The 25204-nt window shown below is 43.2% G+C and overlaps 1 protein-coding gene across 1 annotated transcript in view; it reads right to left on the reverse strand.

Annotated features, from left to right (window-relative positions):
* The window catches only part of PIBF1 (progesterone immunomodulatory binding factor 1), a 319829-nt gene that overhangs the window by 152959 nt on the left and 141666 nt on the right, over window positions 1–25204 (reverse strand). The window contains exon 10 of the mRNA XM_082245629.1: window positions 14299–14397. Coding sequence (XP_082101755.1) covers window positions 14299–14397 — 99 coding nt within the window. The remainder of the gene's footprint in view (window positions 1–14298; window positions 14398–25204) is intronic.

Here is a 25204-nt window from a genome sequence, read left to right on the forward strand (position 1 = left end):
ATAAGACCAACTACATTTTTTCTATAAAAGTATCAAATATTTTATTTATACATACAGTATATTTTTAAAACAGGATGTTTGCAGGACATCCAGAAGTACAGAAGAGAAAACATTAAAATCATACAAATAGCATGTGAATGCAAACTGTGACCCTTATACAGCACCTCCCTTGTTTAGTAAATCCTGGGTTACAATACCCAAAGAGGGTGTCTGAATATTGAGTCACCTATATAAAATAAAATATTTGATACTTTTATAGAAAAAATTGAGTTGGTCTCATGTGCTTGCCAGTAAAGTCCATCTACTGCAGGACTAGGTTCTGTGTTGTTTGGTCTATATCGTATATTTTGGGATGTGGCATGGGTAGAGGTCACTCTGTGTGCTGCAAACATTTATTATATTGCAGCTTACCAATTTTTAGATGCAATGGCTCTATTCATTTAATTTTTTAGGCTTTCTTCTATCTTCTTCTGGTGATCCAGCCAGCAAGTCTGTTTTTCAACACAAACGCTCTCATGCATTTATAGGGATGAGAAACACCATTTAACATGGGCAGGGCGTGCCTAAAATAATCAGCTTTTATTTATGTAAATATTTATCCCAAAAGAAAAAATATAAAATTTGTTAAGGTGTTTAAATCTGCTAGTACTTCTAACACATACCTTCTTCCCCCCGGAATGACAATGCTGCTGTCCAAAAGGTGTTAGGCCTCATGCACACTGATTTATTGTAAATGCTTTTTCTCCTGACAGGAGAAAATTAGCGTTGAAAACTCACCTAAGCTGTGTTTTTTCAAACAAATTTAGCAGTGTTTAGAGTTTGATGTGTGGGTGTTTATTTCATTGGCCGAAATTTTTTTATTCTGGCTATTGAAATGAATAAACACTGAAGTGCTAAACATGTGTAGCATTTAGGCGCGTTTAGCATTGTTGAACTCTGCTGCTCCTGTATCACTGGTAGGGTCTTTTTTTCCTGCCTCTAAACTTTACTGCGATGCAAATATTTATTAATTAAAGAGGAAGTAAACCCATCCATTTACAGTTTCAAAAAACAGTTAGGCCCCTTTCACACATAGGAGTCCGTCGGCAGACTCAGTTTTTCTCAGCGGGGAATCAATCTGCCGATCCCCCGCTGAGCTGGCAGATGTGTGCGGAGACAGAGCTGTCAGGTCCCCGCTGTTCTCTATAGGGGAATCCGTTCTCATCCGATCCCATCCAATCCACTGGACGGATAGAAAATATGGTTTCCATCCAACCAGATCGGATGTTAGCGGACATGTCTCCGCTGACATCCGATGCCCCATAGGGATGCATGGGGGGACCGTTCAGATCCGCCAAAAAAACGGACAGGCGGATCTGAACAGTCCGCCTGTGTGAAAGGGGCCTTAAAGAAGAAGTTACAGGTTTGTGAGAGCCAGAAATCTTGCTTGTTTGTAGGTGACCAAATACTTACGCCCAGCCGTCTTATACGCAGCCAAATACGTTATATGCTGACATATTACGGAAAATTGTGAAGTCTATTACAGTCTATAAAATAATTTAGTCAGCCACCAATTGTACAAGTTCTCCCATTTAAAAAGATGAGAGAGAGGCCTGTAATTTTCATGATAGGTACACTTCAACTATGAGAGACAGAATGGGGGGAAAGAATCCAGGAAATCACATTGTAGGATTTCTAATGAATTAATTGGTAAATTCCTTGGTAAAATAAGTATTTGGTCACCTACAAACAAGCAAGATTTCTGGCTCTCACAGACCTGTAACTTCTTCTTTAAGGCCCCTTTCACACAGGAGGACCCCGTTCAGATCCGCCTGTCCGTTTTTTTGGCTTATCTGAACGGTCCACCCATGCATCCCTATGGGGCATTGGATGTCAGCGGAGACATATCCGCTGACATCCGAGCCGTCAAATCTGGACGGATTGAAACCCTATTTTCCATCCGTCCAGCGGATCGGATTGAATGAGAACAGGACGACGGTCCGTTCCCATCCGATTACCCCATAGAGATGTATGGGGAACTAACAGCTGTGTCTCCGCACACAGCGCGGAGAACAGCTGTCATCCTCCTGCTCAGCGGGGGATCGGCGGATCGATCCCCCACTGAGAAAAACGGAGTCTGTCCAACGGACATACTGTGTGAAAGAGCCCAAGAGGCTCCTCTGTCCTCCACTCGTTACCTGTAATAATGGCACCTGTTTAAGCTTGTTATCAGCATAAAAGACACCTGACCACAACCTCAAACAGTCACACTCCAAACTCCACTATGGCCAAGACCAAAGAGCTGTCGAAGGACACCAGAAACAAAATTGTAGACCTGCATCAGGCTGGGAAGACCGTATCTGCAATAGGCAAGCAGCTTGGTCTGAAGAAATCAACTGTGAGAGCAATTATTAGAAAATGGAAGAAATACAAGACCACTGATAATCTCCCTCGATCTGGGGCTCCACGCAAGATCTCCCCCCCGTGAGGTTAAAATGATCACAAGAACGGTGAGCAAAAATCCCCAAACCACAGGGGGGGACCTAGTGAATGACGTGCAGAGAGCTGGGACCAAAGTAACAAAGGCTACCATCAGTAACACACTACGCCGCCAGGGACTCAAATCCTGCAGTGCCAGACGTGTCCCCCTGCTTAAGCCAGTACATGTCCGAGCCGGTCTGACGTTTGCTAGAGAGCATTTGGGTGATCCAGAAGAGGATTGGGAGAATGTCATATGGTCAGATGAAACCAAAGTAGAACTTTTTGATAAAAACTCAACTCGTCGTGTTTAGAGGAGAAAGAATGCTGAGTTGCATCCAAAGAACACCATACCTACTGTGAAGCATGGGGGTGGAAACATCATGCTTTGGGGCTATTTTTCTGCAAAGGGACCAGGACGCCTGATCCGTGCAGAGGAAAGAATGAATGGGGGCCATGTATCGTGAGATTTTGAATGAAAACCTCCTTCCATCAGCAAGGACATTGAAGATGAAACGTGGCTGGGTCTTTCAGCATGACAATGATCCCAAACACACCGCCCAGGCAAAGAAGGAGTGACTTCGTAAGAAGCATTTCAAGGTCCTGGAGTGGCCTAGCCAGTCTTCAGATCTCAACCCCTTAGAAAACCTTTGGAGGGAGTTGAAAGTCCGTGTTGCCCAGCGACAGCCCCAAAACATCACTGCTCTAGAGGAGATCTGCATGGAGGAATGGGCCAAAATACCAGCAACAGTGTGTGAAAACATTGTGAAGACTTATAGAAAACCTTTGACCTCTGTCATTGCCAACAAAGGGTATATAACAAAGTATTGAGATGAACTTTTGTTATTGACCAAATACTTATTTTTCCACCATAATTTGCAAATAAATTCTTTAAAAATCAGACCATGTGATTTTCTGGATTTTTATTTCTCATTTTGTCTCTCATAGCTGAAGTATACCTATGATGAAAATTACAGGCCTCTCTCATTTTTTTTAAGTGGGAGAACTTGCACAATTGGTGGCTGACTAATTACTTTTTTTGCCCAACTGTAACTCAATGATGTGGCATTTTGTCAAATGTGATTGTAATGTTTTTTTTTTTTTTCCCTGTTTCAAAGATTTTATTGGAGTTAACAAATGTAGTACAACGTTTAACATGCACTGGAGAATTACAGAGAAACAACTAATAACCCATAGGGTACAGAGAGCAAACAGTAAAGTAACAAACAGTCGTAACCTCAGGAAAACCTCAGTAAGTGACAACAAAGGCTATGAACCAATGGGGGATCTCGGGATGGAGAAGGGTAATGATTGTAATGTTTTGATATATTTTTCTTTCTTTATAAAAATAAATTAAAATGCCTAGATCATAAACTCTATTGCAGGTCTATGTGTGCATGGACACAGGCTAACATGCAGGGGAGTTTAGAGGCAATAAAAAACACCAGACACCCCTAGAAGCAGCTGCAAAAAGGTCCAGTGGGCATGAGGCCTTACTGGCTAGATAATCAGAGGAAGATAGAGAGAAAAAATCCTAAAAAAGAAAAAACAATACAGCCACCACATTGAATGACTAATAAGCTGCTATATATTATATCTTTGGTTTTGGGTTTAATATCGCTTTAGGGGCTATTCACATCAGTCGCTGCGTTACAATGCAGTGGCTGGTGTGTGTGGTGCAATGCAGTGGGATAACTTGAGTGCCAATGCACAGACCATGGTACTGTTCACTTTTTTTTTTTATTAAACTTTTTTAAAATGTCACAGTGACATTTGTATTGGGTTTTATTAGCCGCCATATGGTGTGGATCGCTTCACACTGTGCTGCGCTGGAAAAAAGTACAGCCCACCATTTAGACCACAAGGCATTGTGACTTTTCTTGCATTGGGACTGCACTGGAATAGCCAGCCAACACAGTCCTACCGCACTTGGTATGAATTTACCTTAAAGGGGATCTAAAGTTACAATATACGTTGTGGTGTGAACTGACCACATACAAAAGAATGGTTTTCCATGTGCCCTAGCAAGTGATACAGAACAGAAAAAACACAGATTAACCCCACATGTTGTGAACTTAGCCTTAACTTTTTCCTTTTTCATCTACAAACATGTATAATAAAACTATACAATTCTATAAAATTTTATTCAGTTCTTTTTTATGTTCCCTAACGGTGATCCAGTTTGGAAAATAAAGGTCACCGCACATAGGGGTTGATTTACTAAAACTGGATTGTGCAAAATTAGGTGCAGCTGTGAGTACCCAATCATTTAACTTCAGCTTGTTCAATTAAGTTTAAAAAAAAAAAAAAATTAAAACAAAAAAAAAAAAAAAAAACAAAGTTGATTAGTTTCTATGCAGAGCTGCACCATATTTTGCACACTCTTTGGTCTTACTAAATAATCCCCTAGTGTAAATTTAGCCTAAATCTATACCTTTTTTTTTAGTTTTTATCTCCTAGCAACATCTACAAACATGTATTAAAAAAAAAATTAAAAAAGTATATTCAGATTGGCAAAGAAAGCCCCATCATTCCAAATGTGCTGCCTTTAAGTAGGTAGGCCATTATAAGGGAATGTAAGCTATTCCCGGTTGGTTAAAGGTTTCTTTTTCATGTCTGTGATGGGTCTAGCACACACCACCTACATCATACCAAGAATACCACTAGAATTCAAAAAGGTCTTCATAAGAAAAGGTGGAATGTAAAAAATGCACCTGATGGACATAAACTTTTAATGATATCTAAAATGTAATGAGTGAGTGCTAGTTTCCTGGCTGTTTAGGACTAAACTACTGACCAGAAATAAGCATGCAGATCAGGAAATGTAAAGCTTAAAATCTGCATACATGTTCCTTATCAAAGATGCAGAGAACCAGTATTTTTAGAAGACGGATCTGCAATGGCAGTTTCCACGCTTCAACAGTACAGCTATCCTTAGTAATACCTGTTCATCAGGTAATTACCAACACAATGCTGACGTACAAGCATCTTGCATTAGGAAAGCATATTTCAATAAGTAAAGTATAGGGCTCCGTTTACATTTGTGTTGGGGGCAGTTAAAAAAAAATGGTTGGGCAACATTTTTACCACCCTCATCTGCTTCCCCTAAAGCTGCAAAGGCAGTGGATGGGGGTAAATGCATACGGTGGCCGCCATGGTTTGTGCCACCTGCTGAATGCTACCAATTCAACGAAATGGAGTCGTGCCACAACAGCATACTATGCACATGGTTGTAGTGTGGTGGTGTAGGTTCCTGAAAAAAAAATACAACTGTAAACTAACCCGAAGTGTGTGCTTTTATAACTGACTGCGAGCGGCCTGTGCAGGCAAAGTGACGTACTGGTACGCCACTACTTGCTTCATGGGTTTAGGGCACGAGCATTGTGTTTAGGATGTCATTGTACACAGTGAGTCCATTAGCAGGTCCAGCCCAATGATTCATGGCCCAGACCTGCTGATTGGCTCTGTCCAATCAATGCCCAGAGCTCTGTGTTAACAATCAACACAGGGCTCTGTACAGAGGGAATGATCTCTGTTTATTTTCCCTGCAAAACAGGAATATGAAACAAAGATATTTAGTAAAAAGCACCACACACTGCACATTGTTAGGCACATATTTAACCCCTTCATTACTCAAGATGTTAACCCTTCCCAGCCAGTGTCATTAATACAGTGACAGTGTAGAGTATTAGCAATGATCACTGTAATAGCGCCACTGGTGATGTCAGTGGCAGTTAGTTAGCTTCCAGCGTCAGTTAGTGTCATATTGCATATTACTAAGCGCCCGAGTAGAGTGCTCTGCCACAGGGAAAACAGGAACCCGACCCTTGATAGAATAGGCCTGAGCCACTGTCCGTCTGATCCATCTGGAAGTGTTCACAGGAGGAGAAGTGGAAAGTCTTTTTCTTGGCCCGTCCGTGATTACAAACAGTAAGTCTGAACTCTGAAAAGACTCTGTGGCTGTCAGATACACCCGAATAACTCGAACCACATCCAGGGCATGCAATGCAAATTCCTTGGGATGAGCGGGCCTAGGACACAAAAAAGGGAACACAATTTCTTCATTCAAATTGAAGTCAGAGACGAATAAACTACCTTATCTTTGTGGACCACCAAGTAGGGGGTATGATAAGATAACGCTGCCAGTTCCGACACCCTGCGAGCAGAGGTGATAGCCACCAAAAAAGCCACCTTCTGAGACAGCGCTAGCAGGGGAATCTCCTGAATATTTTCAAAGGGAGGCTTCTGGAGAAGTGAGAGCACCAAGTTGAAATCCCACCTCTATAGAGGAGACCGCACCGGCGGAGTCAGATGTCAAACCCCTTAAATGAAAGTACGCACCAAAGAATGCATAGCTAAGGGTCACTGAAAGAAGACCGCCAAGGCAGATACCTGGCCCTTGACGTTACTAAAAGCCAACTTCTGCTCAACACCTCATTGAAGGAAGGTCAAAATCCGAGCTACCGAAAAGGAACGAGGGTGAAAACCGATTGAATCACGCCACGAAATGTACGCTGTCCACGTACGATGGTAAATTTTCCAGAAGTAGACTTCCTAGCCTTCAGCATAGTCGGAATCACCGACCCAGGCAAACCTCTATCCCTCAGCACCTGGCTTTCAACAGCCAGGCCATCAAAACCAGCGATTGTAAAGAAGGATGGAAGATCAGCCCCTGGGACAGCAGGAGATAGTCAGGAGGTAGGCTGGAAGGTGGAAAAAGAAAGAAAAGGTAAGATTTGTTTGACTTACTAGACATTACTAAATGTCTAGACTTACTTACATTTACAAATTTATTTATTTTATTTTTTTTTTCTCTCCTCTTTAAAATGGCAGACTTGGTTCAGTGCAGGAATTGTTGTGCATTTATTCCACTCTTTGGAGATTCGGATGCTGTCAGATCTGTAGGCAATTCTCCTTACTGCAGCAGGAAATTGCATTTTTGAAATCAGAGATATTTAAATTATCTGTTAAACAAACTCCAGCTGGGACTGCTGCAATGCCACTGCCACAGAGGACCCCCAGAAATGGCAGATGGGTTACTGCAGGTTCTGGAAGACTTAGAGTGGTGGATAGAAGACATGTCCCACAGTCGGTGGTTCTCCAAAATTCATTTGCAGCACTCTCAGAATGTAAGGACAACATGGATATGGACTCAAGCACAGAGGGTGAGAAACCATTGACTCCTATGTCTAATGTATGCAAGACTGCAGCCAAGGACAAAAAAGATAAAGTGAAGTCTCAAAGGAAGCAGCTGTTGCTGGGTGATTCAATCATAAGAAGTGTGGAGCTTAAAGAAAATGGTTTTGTGAGATGTCTCCCTGGTGCTACTGCATGGCGAGATAGAAGACGTATTATTAATATTGTTAAGCAAGCAAAGCAGGAAGGGGACGTGGACGTTCTTGTCCATCTAGGGACAAATGACCTGGCTTGCAATGAAGTGTCAGAGGTGAAAAAATCTTTTATCACACTTGGAAATGACATACAGGATTTTGCATCCACCATCTCATTTTCTGAAGTTCTGCCTGTGCATAATGTTCAGAATGATAGGCAGAGGCGCATAAAGGAGTTCAACATATGGCTTAGTAAATGGTGTCAAGAGCAAGGATTTGGCTTTGTTTCTCATGATAGCTCTACTTGGAATAGAAAGGAACTGTACAAAAAAGATGGTTTGCATCTTTCTCTCAAAGGAACAAATATACTTAGTGAACAACTCCAAGAATTTGCGAAAGAGTATTTAAACTAGGAAGGGGGGGCAAAAGAGTGAAAATACAAGAGTCCAATTGCCCCCCGAAACAATGCCAGAACAGGTCAGAAGCACAGAGGTTAAGAAATGATAAGCTCAGAGTCCTGTCTACAAATGCTCGCAGTTTAGGTAAAAAAATCAATGAACTTGGGTCAATAATGGCATCTGAGAATGTAGATTTAGTGGCTGTTACGGAAACATGGTTTAATGAAAGAAATGACTGGGACATAACCATACCAGGATACTCTTTATACAGAAGAGACAGAGAAGGCAAGAAAGGAGGAGGAGTGGCCCTGTATGTGAAAGATAGCATTAAATCTAACCTAATACAAGTTGGTGAGGCCAACATAGAGTCAGTTTGGGTTACGTTGCAGTTTGCTAATCATGCAGTAACTCGTGTAGGTGTGATATATAGACCACCTGGTCAAGTTAAAGAACTAGATGATCTACTAGTTGAAGAAATAGCTAAAATGACAATGAAAGGAGAAGTTATCATTATGGGAGATTTCAATCTTCCAGATATAAACTGGAAAACCAAAATAGCAAGTTCTACCAGGAGTACAGATATTCTAAATTCCCTACTGGGGTTGTCTCTGCAACAAGTGGTTGAGGAGCCAACCCGGAGGGAGGCCATTTTGGATTTGGTATTCACAAATGGGGATTCGGTATATGATGTCATTGTAGGCGAAACCTTGGGATCTAGTGATCACCAGTCAGTGTGGTTTAATATAAGAACTGTGAAAGAATCACACCACACAAAAACAAAAGTTTTAGATTTTAGAAAAACAGACTTTTCAAAAATGAAATTAGTCATAAATGAGTCCTTATCAGACTGGAACGGATTACATGGAGTCCAGGAGAAATGGGACTACTTAAAAGGTGCACTATTGAAGGCAACAGAAAATTGCATTAGACTTGTCAGTAAAAGCAAAAAAAGGAAGAGACCACTGTGGTACTCAGCAGAAGTGGCCCAAATCATTAAAAATAAAAAGCTAGCATTTTGTAATTATAAAAAAACCCAGAGCAATGAAGATAAGGAAATCTACAAGATTAGGCAGAAAAAGGCCAAGCAAGTTATAAGAACTTCTAAAGCGCAGGCAGAAGAAAAACTAGCTCAGTCTATGAAAAAGGGGGATAAGACATTCTTCAGATATATAAATGAAAAAAGGAAATTAAAACAAGGAATAACTAAATTAAAAACAAAGGACGGAAGGTATGTAGAAGAGAATAAAGGGCTAGCCGACTGCCTTAATGAATACTTCTGTTCAGTTTTTACAGAAGAAAAAGAAGAAGGACCTCCACTTGAAAGGATGACTAATGAATCGTTTGATGCATGTGTCTTTACAGAGGAAGACGTTCTAAGATTGCTGTCTAAAGTGAAGACAAATAAGTCACAGGGTCCTGATGAGATACACCCAAAATTATTAAAATAGCTTAGTGGTGAGCTGGCAAAACCATTAACAGATTTATTTAACCAATCATTAGTAACAGGAGTCGTCCCGGAAGATTGGAAATTGGCAAATGTCGTGCCCATTCACAAAAAAGGTAGTAGGGAGGAATCGAGCAACTATAGACCAGTGAGTCTGACATCAATAGTAGGCAAATTAATGGAAACCCTATTAAAGGATAGAATTGTGGAACATCTTAAATCCTATGGATTGCAAGATGAAAAACAACATGGGTTTACTTCAGGGAGATCATGTCAAACAAATCTTATAGATTTTTTTGACTGGGTGACTAAAATAATAGACGGTGGAGGTGCAGTAGACATTGCATATCTAGATTTTAGTAAGGCTTTTGACACTGTCCCACATAGAAGACTTATCAATAAACTACAGTCATTGAACATGGACTCCCATATTGTTGAGTGGATTAGGCAGTGGCTGAGTGATAGACAACAGAGGGTTGTAGTCAATGGAGAACATTCAGAACAAGGTCATGTTACCAGTGGGGTACCTCAGGGATCTGTACTGGGACCAATTTTGTTTAATATCTTCATAAGTGATATTGCAAAAGGCCTCGATGGTAAGGTTTGTCTTTTTGCTGATGACACAAAGATATGTAACAGGGTTGATGTTCCTGGAGGGAAATGCCAAATGGAAAAGGATTTAGGAAAACTAGAAGAATGGTCAGAACTCTGGCAACTGAAATTTAATGTGGATAAGTGCAAGATAATGCACCTGGGGCGTAAAAACCCAAGGGCAGAATATAGAATATTTGACACAGTCCTGACCTCAGTATCTGAGGAAAGGGATTTAGGAGTAATTATTTCAGAAGACTTAAAGGTGGGAGGACAATGTAATAGAGCAGCACGAAATGCCAGCAGAATGCTTGGATGTATAGGGAGAGGTATAAGCAGTAGAAAGAGGGAAGTGCTTATGCCGCTGTACATAACACTGGTGAGACCTCACTTGGAGTATTGTGCGCAGTACTGGAGGCCATATCTCCAGAAGGATATAGATACTCTAGAGAGAGTTCAGAGAAGAGCTACTAAACTAGTACATGGATTACAGGAAAAAACTTACCAGGAAAGGTTAAAGGACCTTAACATGTATAGCTTGGAAGAAAGAAGAGACAGAGGGGATATGATAGAAACCTTTAAATACATAAAGGGAATCAACTCGGTAAAGGAGGAGAGCATATTTAAAAGAAGAAATACTACCACAAGAGGACACCGTTTTAAACTAGAGGGGCAAAGGTTTAAAAGTAATATGAGGAAGTATTACTTTACTGAGAGAGTAGTGGATGCATGGAATAACCTTCCTGCAGAAGTGGTAGCTGCAAATACAGTGAAGGAGTTTAAGCATGCATGGGATAGGCATAAGGCTATCCTTCATATAAGATAGGGCCAAGGACTATTCATAGGATTCAGATATATTGGGCAGACTAGATGGGCCAAATGGTTCTTATCTGCCGACACATTCTATGTTTCTATGTTTCTATGTTTCCCTAAAAAGGCAGCCTCCAAGGGACGTCAGTGACCAATCGCAGTAGGTCGGCGTACCAAGATCAGGGAGGGCAGTCCGGGACCACTAGAATGACCAGAATCCCTTCGGCCTCAATGCTGTGCAGAAGCCACGAAAGAAGCTTGAGAGGAGGGAAGGCATAGATTAGACAATACTGGCCCCACGGGGCCACCAGAGCATCTTTGGCGTCAACCAGAGGATCCCATGACCTTGCCACAAACTGCAGTACCTCTCTATTGAGCAGAGACGCCAGCAGGTATAACTCAGGAGTGCCCCACCGCAGACATATATCAGATGAAACATGTCCGGATGAAGGAGCTATTTCCCTTGGTCCAACACCTGCCGACTGAGATAGTACGCCTACCAATCTTCGACACCTGGAATGTGCACTGTGGAGAGGGCCAGAACAAAGCTTTCTGTCCCCCCCAGAATTCCGGATACCTCCAGAGCCGCCATTACACTTTGTTCCTCCCTGGTGATTGACATAAGCCACCGCCATGGCATTTTCCGACTGGAACCGTACCGGGAGCCCCCGGAGCGATCCGTCTAGTGATCCAGGCACAGCCTGATCGCCTGAAATTCCAAGACATTGATCAGTGGTCTGGATTCCCACAGCATCCAACAACCCTGAGGAGTTAGGCCCCATGACACCTCCCCACCTGGACAGACTGGCATCCATCGTGACCACTGTCCAATACAAGGGGAGAAAAGACTTGCCCTGCCGAAGAGTCGGATAACAAAGCCACCAGACATGGGAAACCCTGGTTTAACGACTCAGCTGAAACGGATTTTCCAGAGACTTGGCCAATTGTCCCATTTCACCAGGAGAAAAAATGCCATTTTAAAAGAAAAAAATTGCCAGAACCAAAGATCCCAGCAGGAAACTAGGTCCTTACTCCTGACTAGGCAGCAAAAACTGAAGGCCTATAGGAGAGAGGGGGATGTGTACCAGCTAGGACTGCCCATAGACCTAGCCAAGTTGTTTTTTCTGCCTAGTGTCCTACTCGTGTAGGGGGTGATATAACCCTATGGTTCTGAATATGGAGTACTGTGTCCGTCAATGAACGAAAGAGAAATTTTGTTTGGGTACTGTGTTGCATGACCGCCCAATTACCAGTAAAAGTAGTGCAGTGCTGAATAGTGAAAAATTGCCTAGTCATAAAAGGGGTAAAATCTTTTGGGGCTCAAGTGGATAATGTTCAAATAGGACACACTTTAACCAGTTTCCCCGAGTTCTACCAGAAAAAGCAGGGCAATCCTCTGCCTTCAGCCTCTTAAGGCTTAACCCAGAAGAACACCTTTGGTCATGATGAATCAGAGCGAAGACTGCGAGCCAGGCCTTCTCTCCAACATCAGTGCCTGACCTCACAAATGCGCTTCTGGAAGACTGGTCAAGCATTCCCAAAGACACACTCATAAACCTTGTGGACAGCCTTCCCAGAAAAGTTGAAGCTATTATAGTTGCAAAGGGTGGGCCAACTCAATAAAGAAAATATGGACTAAGACTGGGGTGCAATTAAAGTTCATGTGCATGTAAAGGCAGGCATCACAATACTTTTGGTAATATAGTGTACATGCTCTAACAGTTGAGAAGTTGTGATTGAATGTTAATTGAACATTTCCATTATTGATGAACTGTAGCTATCTGCAAAGTGGCATTAAACTCAAAAACAAAACAGTATTATATTGCAGCTTACCAATTGTTAGACATGGTGGCTGCATTGGTTTCCTTTTTTATGCTTTTTCTATTATTTTCACCTGGTGATGTGGCCAGTAAACATGTTCGTTTTCAACTTCCTTTAACTACTTCAGCTCTGGAAGATTAACCCTCTTTCATTAACAGGCCATTTTCTGCAATACAGCACTGTGTTACTTTAACTTAAATTTGCGCGGTCGTGCAGTACTGTACCCAAACAAAATTTAAGTCCACTTTTTTCCCACAAATAGAGGTTTATTTTAGTGGTGATTGATCACCTCTGCGTTTTTTTATGTTTTGCTCTATAAACAAAAAAAAAATGTTTTACTTTCTGCTATAACACATATCTAATAAAAAAATTTCTTTATGGCTCCTTGCTTTATGCACTGGTGCGCAGTGATGTTGGAACAGGAAGGGGCCATCCCCAAACTGTTCCCACATAGTTGGAAGCATAATATTGGCCAAAATTTCTTGGTATGCTTACACCTTAAGAGTTCCCTTCACTGGAACTAAGGGGCCAAGCCCAACCCCTGAAAAATACCCCCACACCATAATCCTCTCTCCACCAATTTATTTGGACCAGTGCACAAAGCAAGGTCCATATATCACATGGATGAGCGAGTTTGGGGTGGAGGAACTTGACTGGCCTGCACAGAGTCCTGACCTCAACCCGATAGAACACCTTTGGGATGAATTCGAGCGGAGACTGCAAGCCAGGCCGTCTCTTCAACATCAGTGCCTGACCTCACAAATGCTCTTCTGGAAGAATGGTCAAACATTCCCAAAGACACACTCCTAAACCTTGTGGACAGCCTTCCCAGATAAGTTGAAGCTGTTATAGCTGCAAAGGATGGACCAACCCAATATTGAACCCTACGGACTAAAACTGGGAGGCCATTAAAGTTCATGTGCGTGTAAAGGTCCCAATACTTTTGGTAATATAGTGTAAATTATTGGCACTTACAGCAATGTGTTATGCAACAGTTTTTAACATATGCTAGGTCAGGTGGATCTTTACAGTGGTTGCTTGCCCTGCTGATGTCACATACATTCCTGCTAAACTGATCAAGCATGTTAGAAAACAATTGTGCAATCAGTTTCAGATTTACTAAAATCTATGGGGTCTGAATGTCTACCTACATTTTTTTCACAATAAACAGCCTTGGGAACATTTTTGCTGCTCTAATACAAATATAAGCACAATCTGACTGTGTGTTATCCTCTTTAGACATTCTGTAGAAAACAATTGATAGAGAGTATTGCAAAACAAGTAGGTGACCAACTTCCACTTAATAACTACAGTGCCACCTGCTGGCACAACCTTGTGTGGCTGTAGCTGACTTGTAATCCACATAGCACTGTGAATAGTCATACTTCTGTGCTACACACATAATACCAATATAGTTGGCAATTACCCATAACAAACCAGTACTTACTGTTCTAATATCTGATCGTATTTTGCCAGAGCTTCTCTTTCAGCAGCAACTGCTCGCTCTTTCTCAGCTATAGCATTGTCCTTTGCTTCCCTTAAATTCCTAGAAGAGAAAAAAAGTTAAAACCACAGATGCAGCTTAACAGAAATAGTTACACTTTAAGAAAGGTCAATTGTCAGAAATAGTAATTGTAAAAATAGTGGGGTGCTTACAATGGTTGCCATTTACTCTGATAGCTTTTTATTTTATTTATTATTTTAAAGAAACTATGCTTAAGCACTTGGAACAATTAATATCACTTTTGGAAAGCTTGATCTGCCATGTTGAGAAAACTATATAAAAAAAAAAATAAAGATATCTGAAAGAATTAGGAAAACCATAGTTGTAAATAGTACTCAGTACAAATATTGTAGGAGCAAACTAGTGATAAAATGTATGCATACAACAGTACAGCCTTACAAAGCTTCATTCAGGCTGGGTTCACACTGATGTGAATTCGATGTGGATTTTCCCCGCATCCAATTCGCATGCCAAGAGAGTGTGTCTGGATCTCAATGGAGCTGGTTCACACATCTCTGGGACAGCTGCGGAGCAGTTTGCAGGATATTCATGTGCATCTTCTGGTCCGTTTCAGGTCCGAATTCAGGCAAAAATTCAGACCAAATTCGGACCTGAAATGGTGAATAGGTTGCACTGAACCTCTTGCTGTGAGCCTCTCTGCAATCCAGTGTGAACCCAGCCTTAAGAATGTGGGTAAAGTGCAGTGGGAGCGCTTGCTATCTTTGTTAAAGCATCTATCGCTGGTTGGCAGCACAAAGTTAAGGGTAATGGACCCAAACAAATAGATGACAGAGGCACCCTGCAGCTGGAGTACAAATGGCTTGGGAGAAACGTGAACAAAAAAATCAGGCAGTGGCTCCGCACAAGAGAGAAGGACAAATCCTAGATACTGTAAAGGGCCCACAAACCCTACCTACCTCCTTATAAAGGAAGTTAGGGGAGAAGAGGGGTCATGTGCCAAGGGAAGATGTGGCACATAGCACATATGTCATGTCTGACTCCATCCCCTAAGGAACATATGTCAAAATCAAGGCCCGCAGGCCGAATCCAGCCCGCTTGACATTTTCATGTAGCCCTTGCAGCCAGTTTTACAGCTAGAATGTGGCAGAACTTCATTGGGGTTGCACACTGGGCATAGTGCACCCCTAAATCCTGCATTCTGTACACAGCACACCCCTGAACTCTTCACTCTGTAGGTAATGTGCTCCTAAACCCTAGGGCTCTCCTGAAACTGCACTCTGTGCATAGGGCTCCCCTAAAACAGCACTCTGCACATAATACACCCCTGAACTCTGCAATCTCTTCATGGCGCACCCATGAACTCTGCACTCTCTTTGTAGTGCACTACTGGAACTGCATTTTGTACTTAATGCATTCCTCAACTCTGTGCTCTATACATAGCGTACGCCAGTTGCAGCCGGCTGCTGCATCTGGTGCGCGCTATGAACTCTGCAATCTCTTCATGGTGCACCCATGAACTCTGCACTCTCTTTGTAGTGTACTACTGGAACTGCATTTTGTACTTAATGCATTCCTCAACTCTGTGCTCTGTACATAGCGCACGCCAGATGCAGCTGGCTGCTGCTGATACTGCTGATGTGGCGTGCAATGAAATTGAGTTTGACACTCCTGCCCTAAGGTGAACAAAACTATGTGTCATGCCTTCCAGCAGGATGTGGAGGGGATTTAAAATGCCCATGAAGGCAATAAGAATCACCAGGTAAGCAAGGAGAACTGGCTTCCAAGACACCCTGCCACAAATAGCAGAAGAAGGGAAGGAAGCCAAAGCAGAACTATTGCTTTAGGGGTAGCAGAGAGGATTTCTTTTCATGAAGAACTCATACAAGAGGCAGCTCTCAATTCAGAAGAGAAGGGTCCTGCTTGCCAAGAAGTCCTGCATGAGCCCCAGATTGACTTGGAAGGTTGCGGCAGGCAACATGGAAGAGTCACATTCAACAGAAGTGCACAGGGAGTGCAAAAGCTAAGACGATGTGAAGAGAATGTAGAAGATCAAACCAAGAACCATAGGGTACTAAGTGCTATGCTGTACACAGTACCCAAAAGAAGCATGTGCAAGATAAGGAATGAGAAGAAACCCCAGGATGTTCCCTATCAGCACACTAGGTGAAACTATCTTACAAGACAGCCTACAGAACAGGGGTAAATGGCCTGCATGGCTGAGGGGAAAACAACCAAAAACAAAAAAAAACAAAAAGGGGGGGGGGGGGAATCCGACTCCGAGTTCAGGAAGCGCCTATCTCTGGAATATCTGGGAAGTCAAGATATTAGGCAATCACTTGGCAAGGCTGTAGAGCAGTCGCAAGCTGGAGATGAGACATGAGCAAGGCAGACAAGTGGCAAAGCCCTTATAAACTGCAGGTGGGGAGGAGAAGGTAATTACCCAAAGGAAACCCTGGGAGCAGGGGGCTTGTAACCTTTCCCCGTACCAAGTAGGTGAATGAGCTCGACCAGCACCAAGGTCAGGGTCTTGGGACGGTAAGAGAAGAATAGCCACTTTGGCCAGTAAATAAACAAGTTGGAATTCTGCAGCAATAGAAGAGGTAAGAAAGTGTGCTGCAGAGCTCAAGACAGGACCTGAAGGCTGAAAGCCAGGGAGGAATGTGCTACAGCAGTAAGGAGTAGCTGGGGCTAAAGGTTATGGAACTAATTGCTTCAAGTAGAGTGGAGTACAATTTTATTTTAAGCATGGACCAGGTGTAGAGGAGAATGTGGTGCTGAAGAAAGATGTCAGGAATAGACCTGGGTATCCATACAATAAAAATATTAAAAAAAAAAAAACCCTGGAAGGATGAGGGCTCAGCTGCAGGAGAGTAGTGTGAGCAGAAGCAGTTAGACATATGATGCAAGAATTACGTCTCAGGAGTCCTGTGATTGTTCAGAGAGTAAAAAGGCCCAATAATTTAGCATCAGAAATAAGGTAAAAAAGAAAAAATGTATTCTATTTTAATGTAAGAATTACTTGAATCCATGAACAGAAAGAGTATAACCTGTTCTGCTGTGTTTGCTATAAGGGGAGAGAATCCCTTACTTTAAAGATTTAGCAGCATTTCTACAGGAGATTAGGCAAGGGCCTAACCTCAATGTAGACCAATAAAGAGGGGCAGAAGAGACGTTGTGGGAACTTGGCTACTGGATTTGTTTTTTTTCCAATGTTTCGTGGTCTTGACAATTTGGAAATCCTTGTATTCTTTCCTAGAACAAATGAGTACCCACTGCAACAACAAGGCCATACTGGGTCTAGGGAAACCTTCTTCCTGCCTAAAAGAAGCGAGTAGGAAGTAAGGAAAAGAGACAGAGGAGAACAAAAAGTCATTGGGGAGAATTTACCTAAGCTGGAGCACACAGAAGCATTTGGTGCAGATGTGCATAGTAACCAATCAGCTTCTAATACCTTTTTTTCAATTTAAAATCAACAATATTACCTATCGGATAGAGAGCACAAGACAGCGCTGTTAGCAAGGCTCATCCTCTGAGCAGGGACTATGGTCCTTGGCCCACCACCACCCTATCTTTAAGGCTCTGTCATCTCATTTGCAGAACTGAGCATCAGCGAAGCAAACTGGAAGTCCAGGCGTCTCATCCTTCAAGGGGGACTATGAGCAGGATGACTGAGATGAGATCCAGCACTCAGCCAGGGGTAGATGGATTTTGTACATCATCTGCAAGTCTTTTTGAATTAATTATCCTGGTGATTTCTACCTGGGGAGGAATACCCTCAAAAAGCGCTAAAGGCCTGTCCATTAATTTGGAGGCCAAATGTATTTGGTAAGCGGACGCTTTTTTTTTTTATAATCACACTTGTGGGTGCCCTCTTTTATCAAGAGTTGGGAAGATTTGCTCTACATGCATGCTGGGACTTGTGGTTCCTATTTAAGGATAGTGTATTTCTTCACTAGTCACGTTATAATTCATGGACACTTTTCTATTAGAAGGACGCTTCTTGGATTCTCATGCACGATTTTTATATATAAAATGTTGTATTTTTATATATTTATCACTGTGGTTTTTGTATGAATTTGTTTTTACAACACGTCATGTCACTTTGTTGCTAGCGCTGCACATATTACAATGAGGCTCAACATGGCTGGTCCGGGGTAGAAAAAGGTTATCTACAAAAGGCCATCTTTTTTTGTGCATTTTGGAATATGTTAGGTCTGTGTCCCATTTGTTGTGTCTATCTGGAGACAAGTACGCACTGCCTTGATCAATGAGTCTACAGTAGACAACATATGGTGAAAAGCCAAAAGGTATAACTTCCCAAAATTGCAGCAGTAAAAAAATCTTGAGCCGTCTATGCTAAAATGTCTGCATTCCCCTGGTTTCCTGCCATTGTAAGTGTGCTAGGCAATTCTGGTATTGGCTCATGAACATAATTAAGGGAGGAAAGATAGCCCCTGATGATTCCATAAGTGACGATAACCCCTGATGATTCCATAAGCGACGATAACCCCTGGATTAGATCAAAGTGTTAACAAATTCTACCCCAGTCAGGCAGGCTGCCTGGCATGAGTCTAAGGGAGCACAAATCAAGGGGCTGGAGCAGTGTCAGCGGTAGGCCTTGCTCCAAAACAGGGCAACTGCTATCAACTTGAGAGAAACTTGGAGTTTCCTCAGGACCTGTGGAGGACTTCACTCCAACAGCCTGGGATCCTCCATTGCGAAGTGAAAATATTCCCCCTGTGGAATACTCATTATATGGTTGTGGAGGGAGTTCAGCATATTCCGTAGAAGGACTACGGAAGGCAAAAGCCCAGGTGCAAACCAAGTTCCAATGGCTGTGTCTTTGAGCAGCCTCTCATTACCTATGAGGCCGAATGGTTGGACAATAAAAGTTAGGGAAAACACACAACTGTGCCTGGTAAACCACTTTTGCGCATGGCACTGCAGTATGTCTTGTGTGATAAGGATGATGTGTATGCTACAGAGCCATTAAGATATGTAAAGCCAGGAACCAGTATGTATAAGGGTACAGGGAAACCCTGTCTATGTTGTTGGTTCTGTTCAGAGTCCAAGCTTCGTCCACCACTATGGGCATACCCCCAAAGGGGTCTCCAGGTTCAGGGTGTTAAAGAAATATACCACGGCCCTGGACCTGTGCAACACTTGCAAAGGTGAGCGATCAACAGAATGCAGAGCCCAAAGCAGACATTACAAGCTGGCCCCAATGCCGTGGGGCCTGTGTGTGATTCCCAAGGTGTACTTGAGGGTAACCAATTCGGAAACTGCTAGTAAGCCATAAAGGCAATAGGCCGTCAGATCTTGATAGAAATGTCAGTCAAAGGAGGTAAATTAAATCTGGGGAAAAAAAAGTAGGAAATTCTTCTCCAATAGGAGAAGGCATCCATCACCCAAGGACAGTGAAGCTTTTGCCAGTGCCCAATCGCCAGAAGGCAACAGCACATAACTCATGGTCTATGAATCGATTCCGGTGTCCTGTACTGTACAATAACAATACGTATTTTGGCAGAAGATAATCTACTATAAAGTTTTTTTTCTGTGTTTAGTCCTGGTTTAAAAATCACCTTGAAAAGCAAGGATTAGGACATTTAGATTTACCCTAGGGTGCAATAATAGGAATTTCCAACTGTGGGTATTTATTACCACACAGCGATATTTCCTTACTCATCTGAATACTCGTGAGGAAGCAAGGGATAGTTGTTTCTCTCTCTGCACAGTAAAGCTCACCACACAAGTTACATCAGCTGTACATTCTTCTTTAGATCTACCAACAACTATGTAGTGCAAGAACCTGTCTGCTTGGATGCAAATTGATTGGACAGTTTAAGTATGCCCTCATTCTACATAGTTTGAAAATATAAAGAAACTGTATAACTATTGTGTAGTCCGCTTGTAACATGAACATGTATGGTGAGCTTTAGAGTAGCAGACATCTCACTGCCTATTGTTCTTGGTGTCAAATGTGCCCATTAATGGCTAATATACTTGCGGTCTCTTGGCTTTTAGGACTTTCTGGGTCATGGGCTTATAGGCAATATTTAAAATGCAGACTTAGAGCTAGACTATTTTGGCATATTGCCATTTTAATGTCTTCACCAAAAAAAAGGACAGTGGGGTTGCTTTACTAAAATGAGAGTGCACAATCTGGCACAGCTGTGCATGGGAGCCAATCAGCTTCTAACTTCAGCTTGTTCAATTAAGCTTTGACAATACAATCTAGAAGCTGGTTGGTTTCTCTGCAGATCTGCACCAGATTTTGCACTATTGAGTTTTAGTAAATCAACCCCACTGTCTTTACCTATCGGATATGAACATACCCTTTAAGACATAACTATCCAATGTCTATATACCTCCTCCCTTCCAGAGCAATGTCTTATATGAATTGTTAAATAAATTAGCTCCTTTCATGCACCTCCCCCTGATAGTGGCCGGGGACTTCAACGCCATTATGGACGCGTCCCTGGAATTCTTCCAATCCTGCTAGGCCCACTTCGGTGGACTTTGTGATGTGGGCGGATACGGCGTCCTTGACTGAATTGTGGAGGTGGAAGAATCCAGGTACAAAATGTTTCTCTCACTTGTCTAAGACCCACCGGTCTTCATCCAGGATTGAACTGGCCTTTGCCAATGGTCCCATGTTGCAGCCGGTCAGGGGTGCCAATTATTTGGCGGGGGGTCTCTTGGATCATACTCCCTTAGCGGTGCACTTGGGTATGTCATCTGGCCCTCGGGGAGGAGCATGGAAGTTAAGCCCTGGTTGGTTGGAGGTTGAGGTGGTGGCCTCTCAGGTCTCCCCGGCTATAGAGGGTTACTGGACTGATAACGAGTCCTTGGCTGATTCTCCGGTGGTCTGGGGCACCTTTAAGGCCTTTCTCAGGGGCCAATATGTGTCGGCCATCAAACATGCGCGGAGACAATTTATATCTGTGTTACAGGAATTGCAGGACAAGGAACGAGCATGCGAACAGGCTCACGCCTCTGACCCTTCGGATGCTTCCTAAGTGGCGTTGCTGGAGGCTCGGCACCTCCTGGCTTTGCACTTCTCCAGCCTTACGCACACGTCTTAGGCTAAACAAGTGGAAAACCTATTTGAAAGGGGTGACAAGAATGGTAAACTGTTGGTGGCCCTGGTGGCTGATAAGAAAGGTACAAACAAATATCCCGTGCATCAAGGATGCTCAAGGACGGATTGTCTCTGACCCGGAGGAGGTCATGGCTACCTTTGTGTCCTATTACAAGCAAACGTATTCGCCCATTCTGGCTTATCAAATGCAGGATCTTGAATCCTTTTTACTGACTCTAAATATTCCTAGACTCTCGGGAGGGGGAGAGAGATGGCCTGGAGGCGGACATATCCGCCGAGGAAATTGAATTGGCGATAAAGGCCTTTCCACCACGTAAATCTCCTGGCCCGGATTGCCTTTGTGTGGAGTGGTACAGGGCCCACATGGATATGGTGGTCCCCCGGCTTCAAAGTCTGTTTCGTTACTGCTTGCAGCAGGGGACCCTTACAGCCTCGCTCATGGAGGCTCAGATCGTTTTACTCCCCAAGCCTGGAAAGGACCCCCTGGACTGTTCGTCTTACCGGCCTATCTCTCTCCTCAACCAGGATCTTAAAATTCTGACTAAAGTCCTGGCTACCCGCCTGTCTGGTGGCATCACCTCCTTAGTAAATATTGATCAAACTGACTTTGTCCCTAAGAAATCGATGGACACTAACTTACGGAGGCTGTTCACTCATCTGCAGATAGACCATGTTAATTCTGGGGCTCGGGTGGTGGTTTCCTTAGATATGGCAAAGGCCTTTGACTGGACTTACCTTCTGACTGTTCTAAGTTATATGGGTTTTGGTGACAATTTCCTTAAGTGGATGGCCCTGTTGTATAGTGCTCCCACGGCTGCCATTCGTATCGGGATGGCGGTTTTGGGGCAGTTCTGAATAGGGAGGGGTACTCATCAGGGGTGTCCTCTTTCGCCATCCTTATTCGCACTGGCTATAGAACAGGTGGCCATGGCCTTGAGGGCATCTGGAGCGGTGCGTGCCCTGGAGGTGGGGGGGGATTAGGGAGTGTATAGCTCTCTACACAGACGACATCTTGTTGTTCCTACAGGACTCTGGACAGTCCCTACCTAAAAGGTATACAACCTACTCTCGACCTTTGAGGGGTTTTCTGGCCTTCGAGTCAATTGGGAGAAGTCCAGTGTTATGCCTATAGATATCGGGGCTGGGGCTCATCTCCCTGCCCAGGTGCCGATTCCTTGGGTCACTGAAATCAAATATCTGGGCGTTTGAGTCTCTCCTAAGGTTACTGACTATATGGCCCTGGACCTTCCCCCGTTGCTCTCGAAGGTCAAGACGCAGTTGGACGTATGGAAACAATTGCCTCTTTCCCTGATCGGGCGCATAAATCTTATTAAGATGAAGATCTTACTGGTTTTTCTTTATTTATTGCGTAACTCTCCCGTCTGGGTCCCTGACTCGTACTTTAAACGAGTCCATAGCATGTTTGGCTCCTTCCTATGGTCCTCTACTCATCCTCGGATAGGACTTAAAGCTCTTCAAGAGCCGGTGGGTGAGGGGGGTCTAGCGCTTCCAGACCTGTCTAAGTACTATGTGGCTGGCCAGATGGTGGTGGTGGTGCGCTGTTGGCTACTTCGGAATGATAATGATGCCGCCACGGTTCTAGAGACGGCACTCCTGGGATCATACGAGAGCCTGCAATGTCTAGTGTACAGGGGAACTAAGGTCCCCTCCCCGTTGACGCGATCAGTGCATGCTACGATCCGGGCATAGAACAAAGTCGGGTCTCTGACTACAACTGGCACACAGGACTACTCCCCAGCTACGCCACTCTGAGAATAATCCCAATCTGCCACACTTCCGCACCATTCCTGACCCTGTGGTGTGGGCAAGGGTGGGTGTCAAGCAGTTAAAGGATGTTGTGGGGGGGTGGGGCGGTTACTTACGTTTGACCAACTCAAAGCTAAACATGACTTACCCAATAGTTATTTCTTTCGGTTCCTCCAGATACGGCATGCTTTTTCGGCACAATACCCGTCGGGTACGGTTGCCATGGCCCGCTCTCCTCTGGAGGACCTCCTGCTTGATGATACGCTTAATAAACCTTTATCTAAGGCCAACAGGGAACTTTTTAGACAACGACCGGTCGCCTTGATACAATGTTGGGAAAAGTGGACCGCGTTGGTCCCTGATTTGCAGGGGGAGGATTTGGACGACACGTGGGAACTGTCCTTTAATATGCTGATTTCAGCCAGAGAGAGATATATACAATTCAAAATATTACAAAAGGGCCTACTATACCCCGGCTAGGCTGTTCACTATTTATGGATCAGGCTCTGCGGAATGCTGGCGATGCACTGCGTCTCCAGCTGACTTTGACCATGTTTTCTGGCTCCTTGATGCAAGATTCCTGGAAGGGTGTCACTGGATTTCTTGGTGATCTAACAACACTTGCAGTCCCCCTATCTGTCTTGGTGTGCCTATTGGGCCTGGTAGAGGGCATAGCAGCGCGACGACATCAGAGGACTCTGCTCTCGGTCGCCCTCTTTTATGCGCGCAAAGCTATTCTTCTATATTGGAAAAAGCAAGCTGCTCCTTCTCTGTCCTTCTGGAAATACTTGGTCAACAAAGTGCTCCCATTGTATAAAGCTACCTACTTGAGCAGGGGGTGTCCCCACAAATTTGAGAATATTTGGCAATGCTGGTTGGCTACATCAGAGACTCTTAATTGATGTATTTTTGAGTGATCACCGCACTTGAGACTTGGGGAGTTTGGCCTAGACCTTGTCCGTCTGATGGCTTGACGTACTGACTGGTTCCTATGCCGCTCCTGAGTACTAGTAGGCATTCGGAGGGGGTATTTTTATTCTTCTCTCTGTAATTGTGTTCCATGCCAAGAACCACTGCACTGCCAATGGGGTGGGTGTGGGTGTGGGTGTGGGGTGGGTGTGGGGAGGGAATATTTTAGACTATTTTTCTATGTTTGTATTGTTTGTTCTGTTACAAAATTCATAAATAAAAATTTTCAAAAAGAAAGACATTACTATCCAGGCCAAATACAGCATGATTAGTTTAAATAAGAACACCTATACCTATTTTGAGTCTATAATAAAGTTAAAAAATGGAGCTGCTCAAGAAAAAAAAAATGTACAGTTTCTATCTCATGACTATTATGAGATTATTAGGTTTCTTGACTGTTACATGTGAATGGGTGGGATTACATAAATCATGTAATTAAGAAGAGCTGTCTGCTTCCTCTGACATGTTACACACTGCTGAATCCCACACAATACACATTGTGCAGCTTGGTTCGTTGTTAAATCTATAAAAAAAAGTTACTGCACTGATGTAATACCATTTTCAAACATATTCTTCAAAAGGTACACTGCAAATGTCAAAACTTTTCAAAACTTTTCCCAACAAGTTAAAATGATGACCTCACCAGAACACACCCAAAGGAGATTCATAAGTGATGACAGTGCTCCAAAATATTAGAAAGAAGGAAGTCTTTTCATATTGTTCTCAGGTAACTATATTTTACATGCACAGGCTCTCCAAAGGCCACATGCAAGTAAATGAAGATGTAAAACCAGCAAAATAGAATAATGTCTAAGCTCTGTAAAAATTAGATTTTTTTTTACCTGATCTTCATAACCATTTGGTTATACTGCCCCCTACAGGAGTAGAACACTAGGCAGAGAAAGAATCGGGCTACGCCTATGGGCAGTCCCAGTGGGTATACTCCCTATCCCTGCTATAGGTACACAGTTTTGTTACAAGCAGTGTCAGAATAATTACAACTCCACAGAGGGATGGGAGCTGTGTCCGTCAATAAACATCAGAGAAATG

The sequence above is a fragment of the Pelophylax lessonae genome (genome assembly GCF_965119305.1).
Source record: "Pelophylax lessonae genome assembly, chromosome: 2".
NCBI classification, from domain to species: Eukaryota; Metazoa; Chordata; class Amphibia; order Anura; family Ranidae; genus Pelophylax; species Pelophylax lessonae.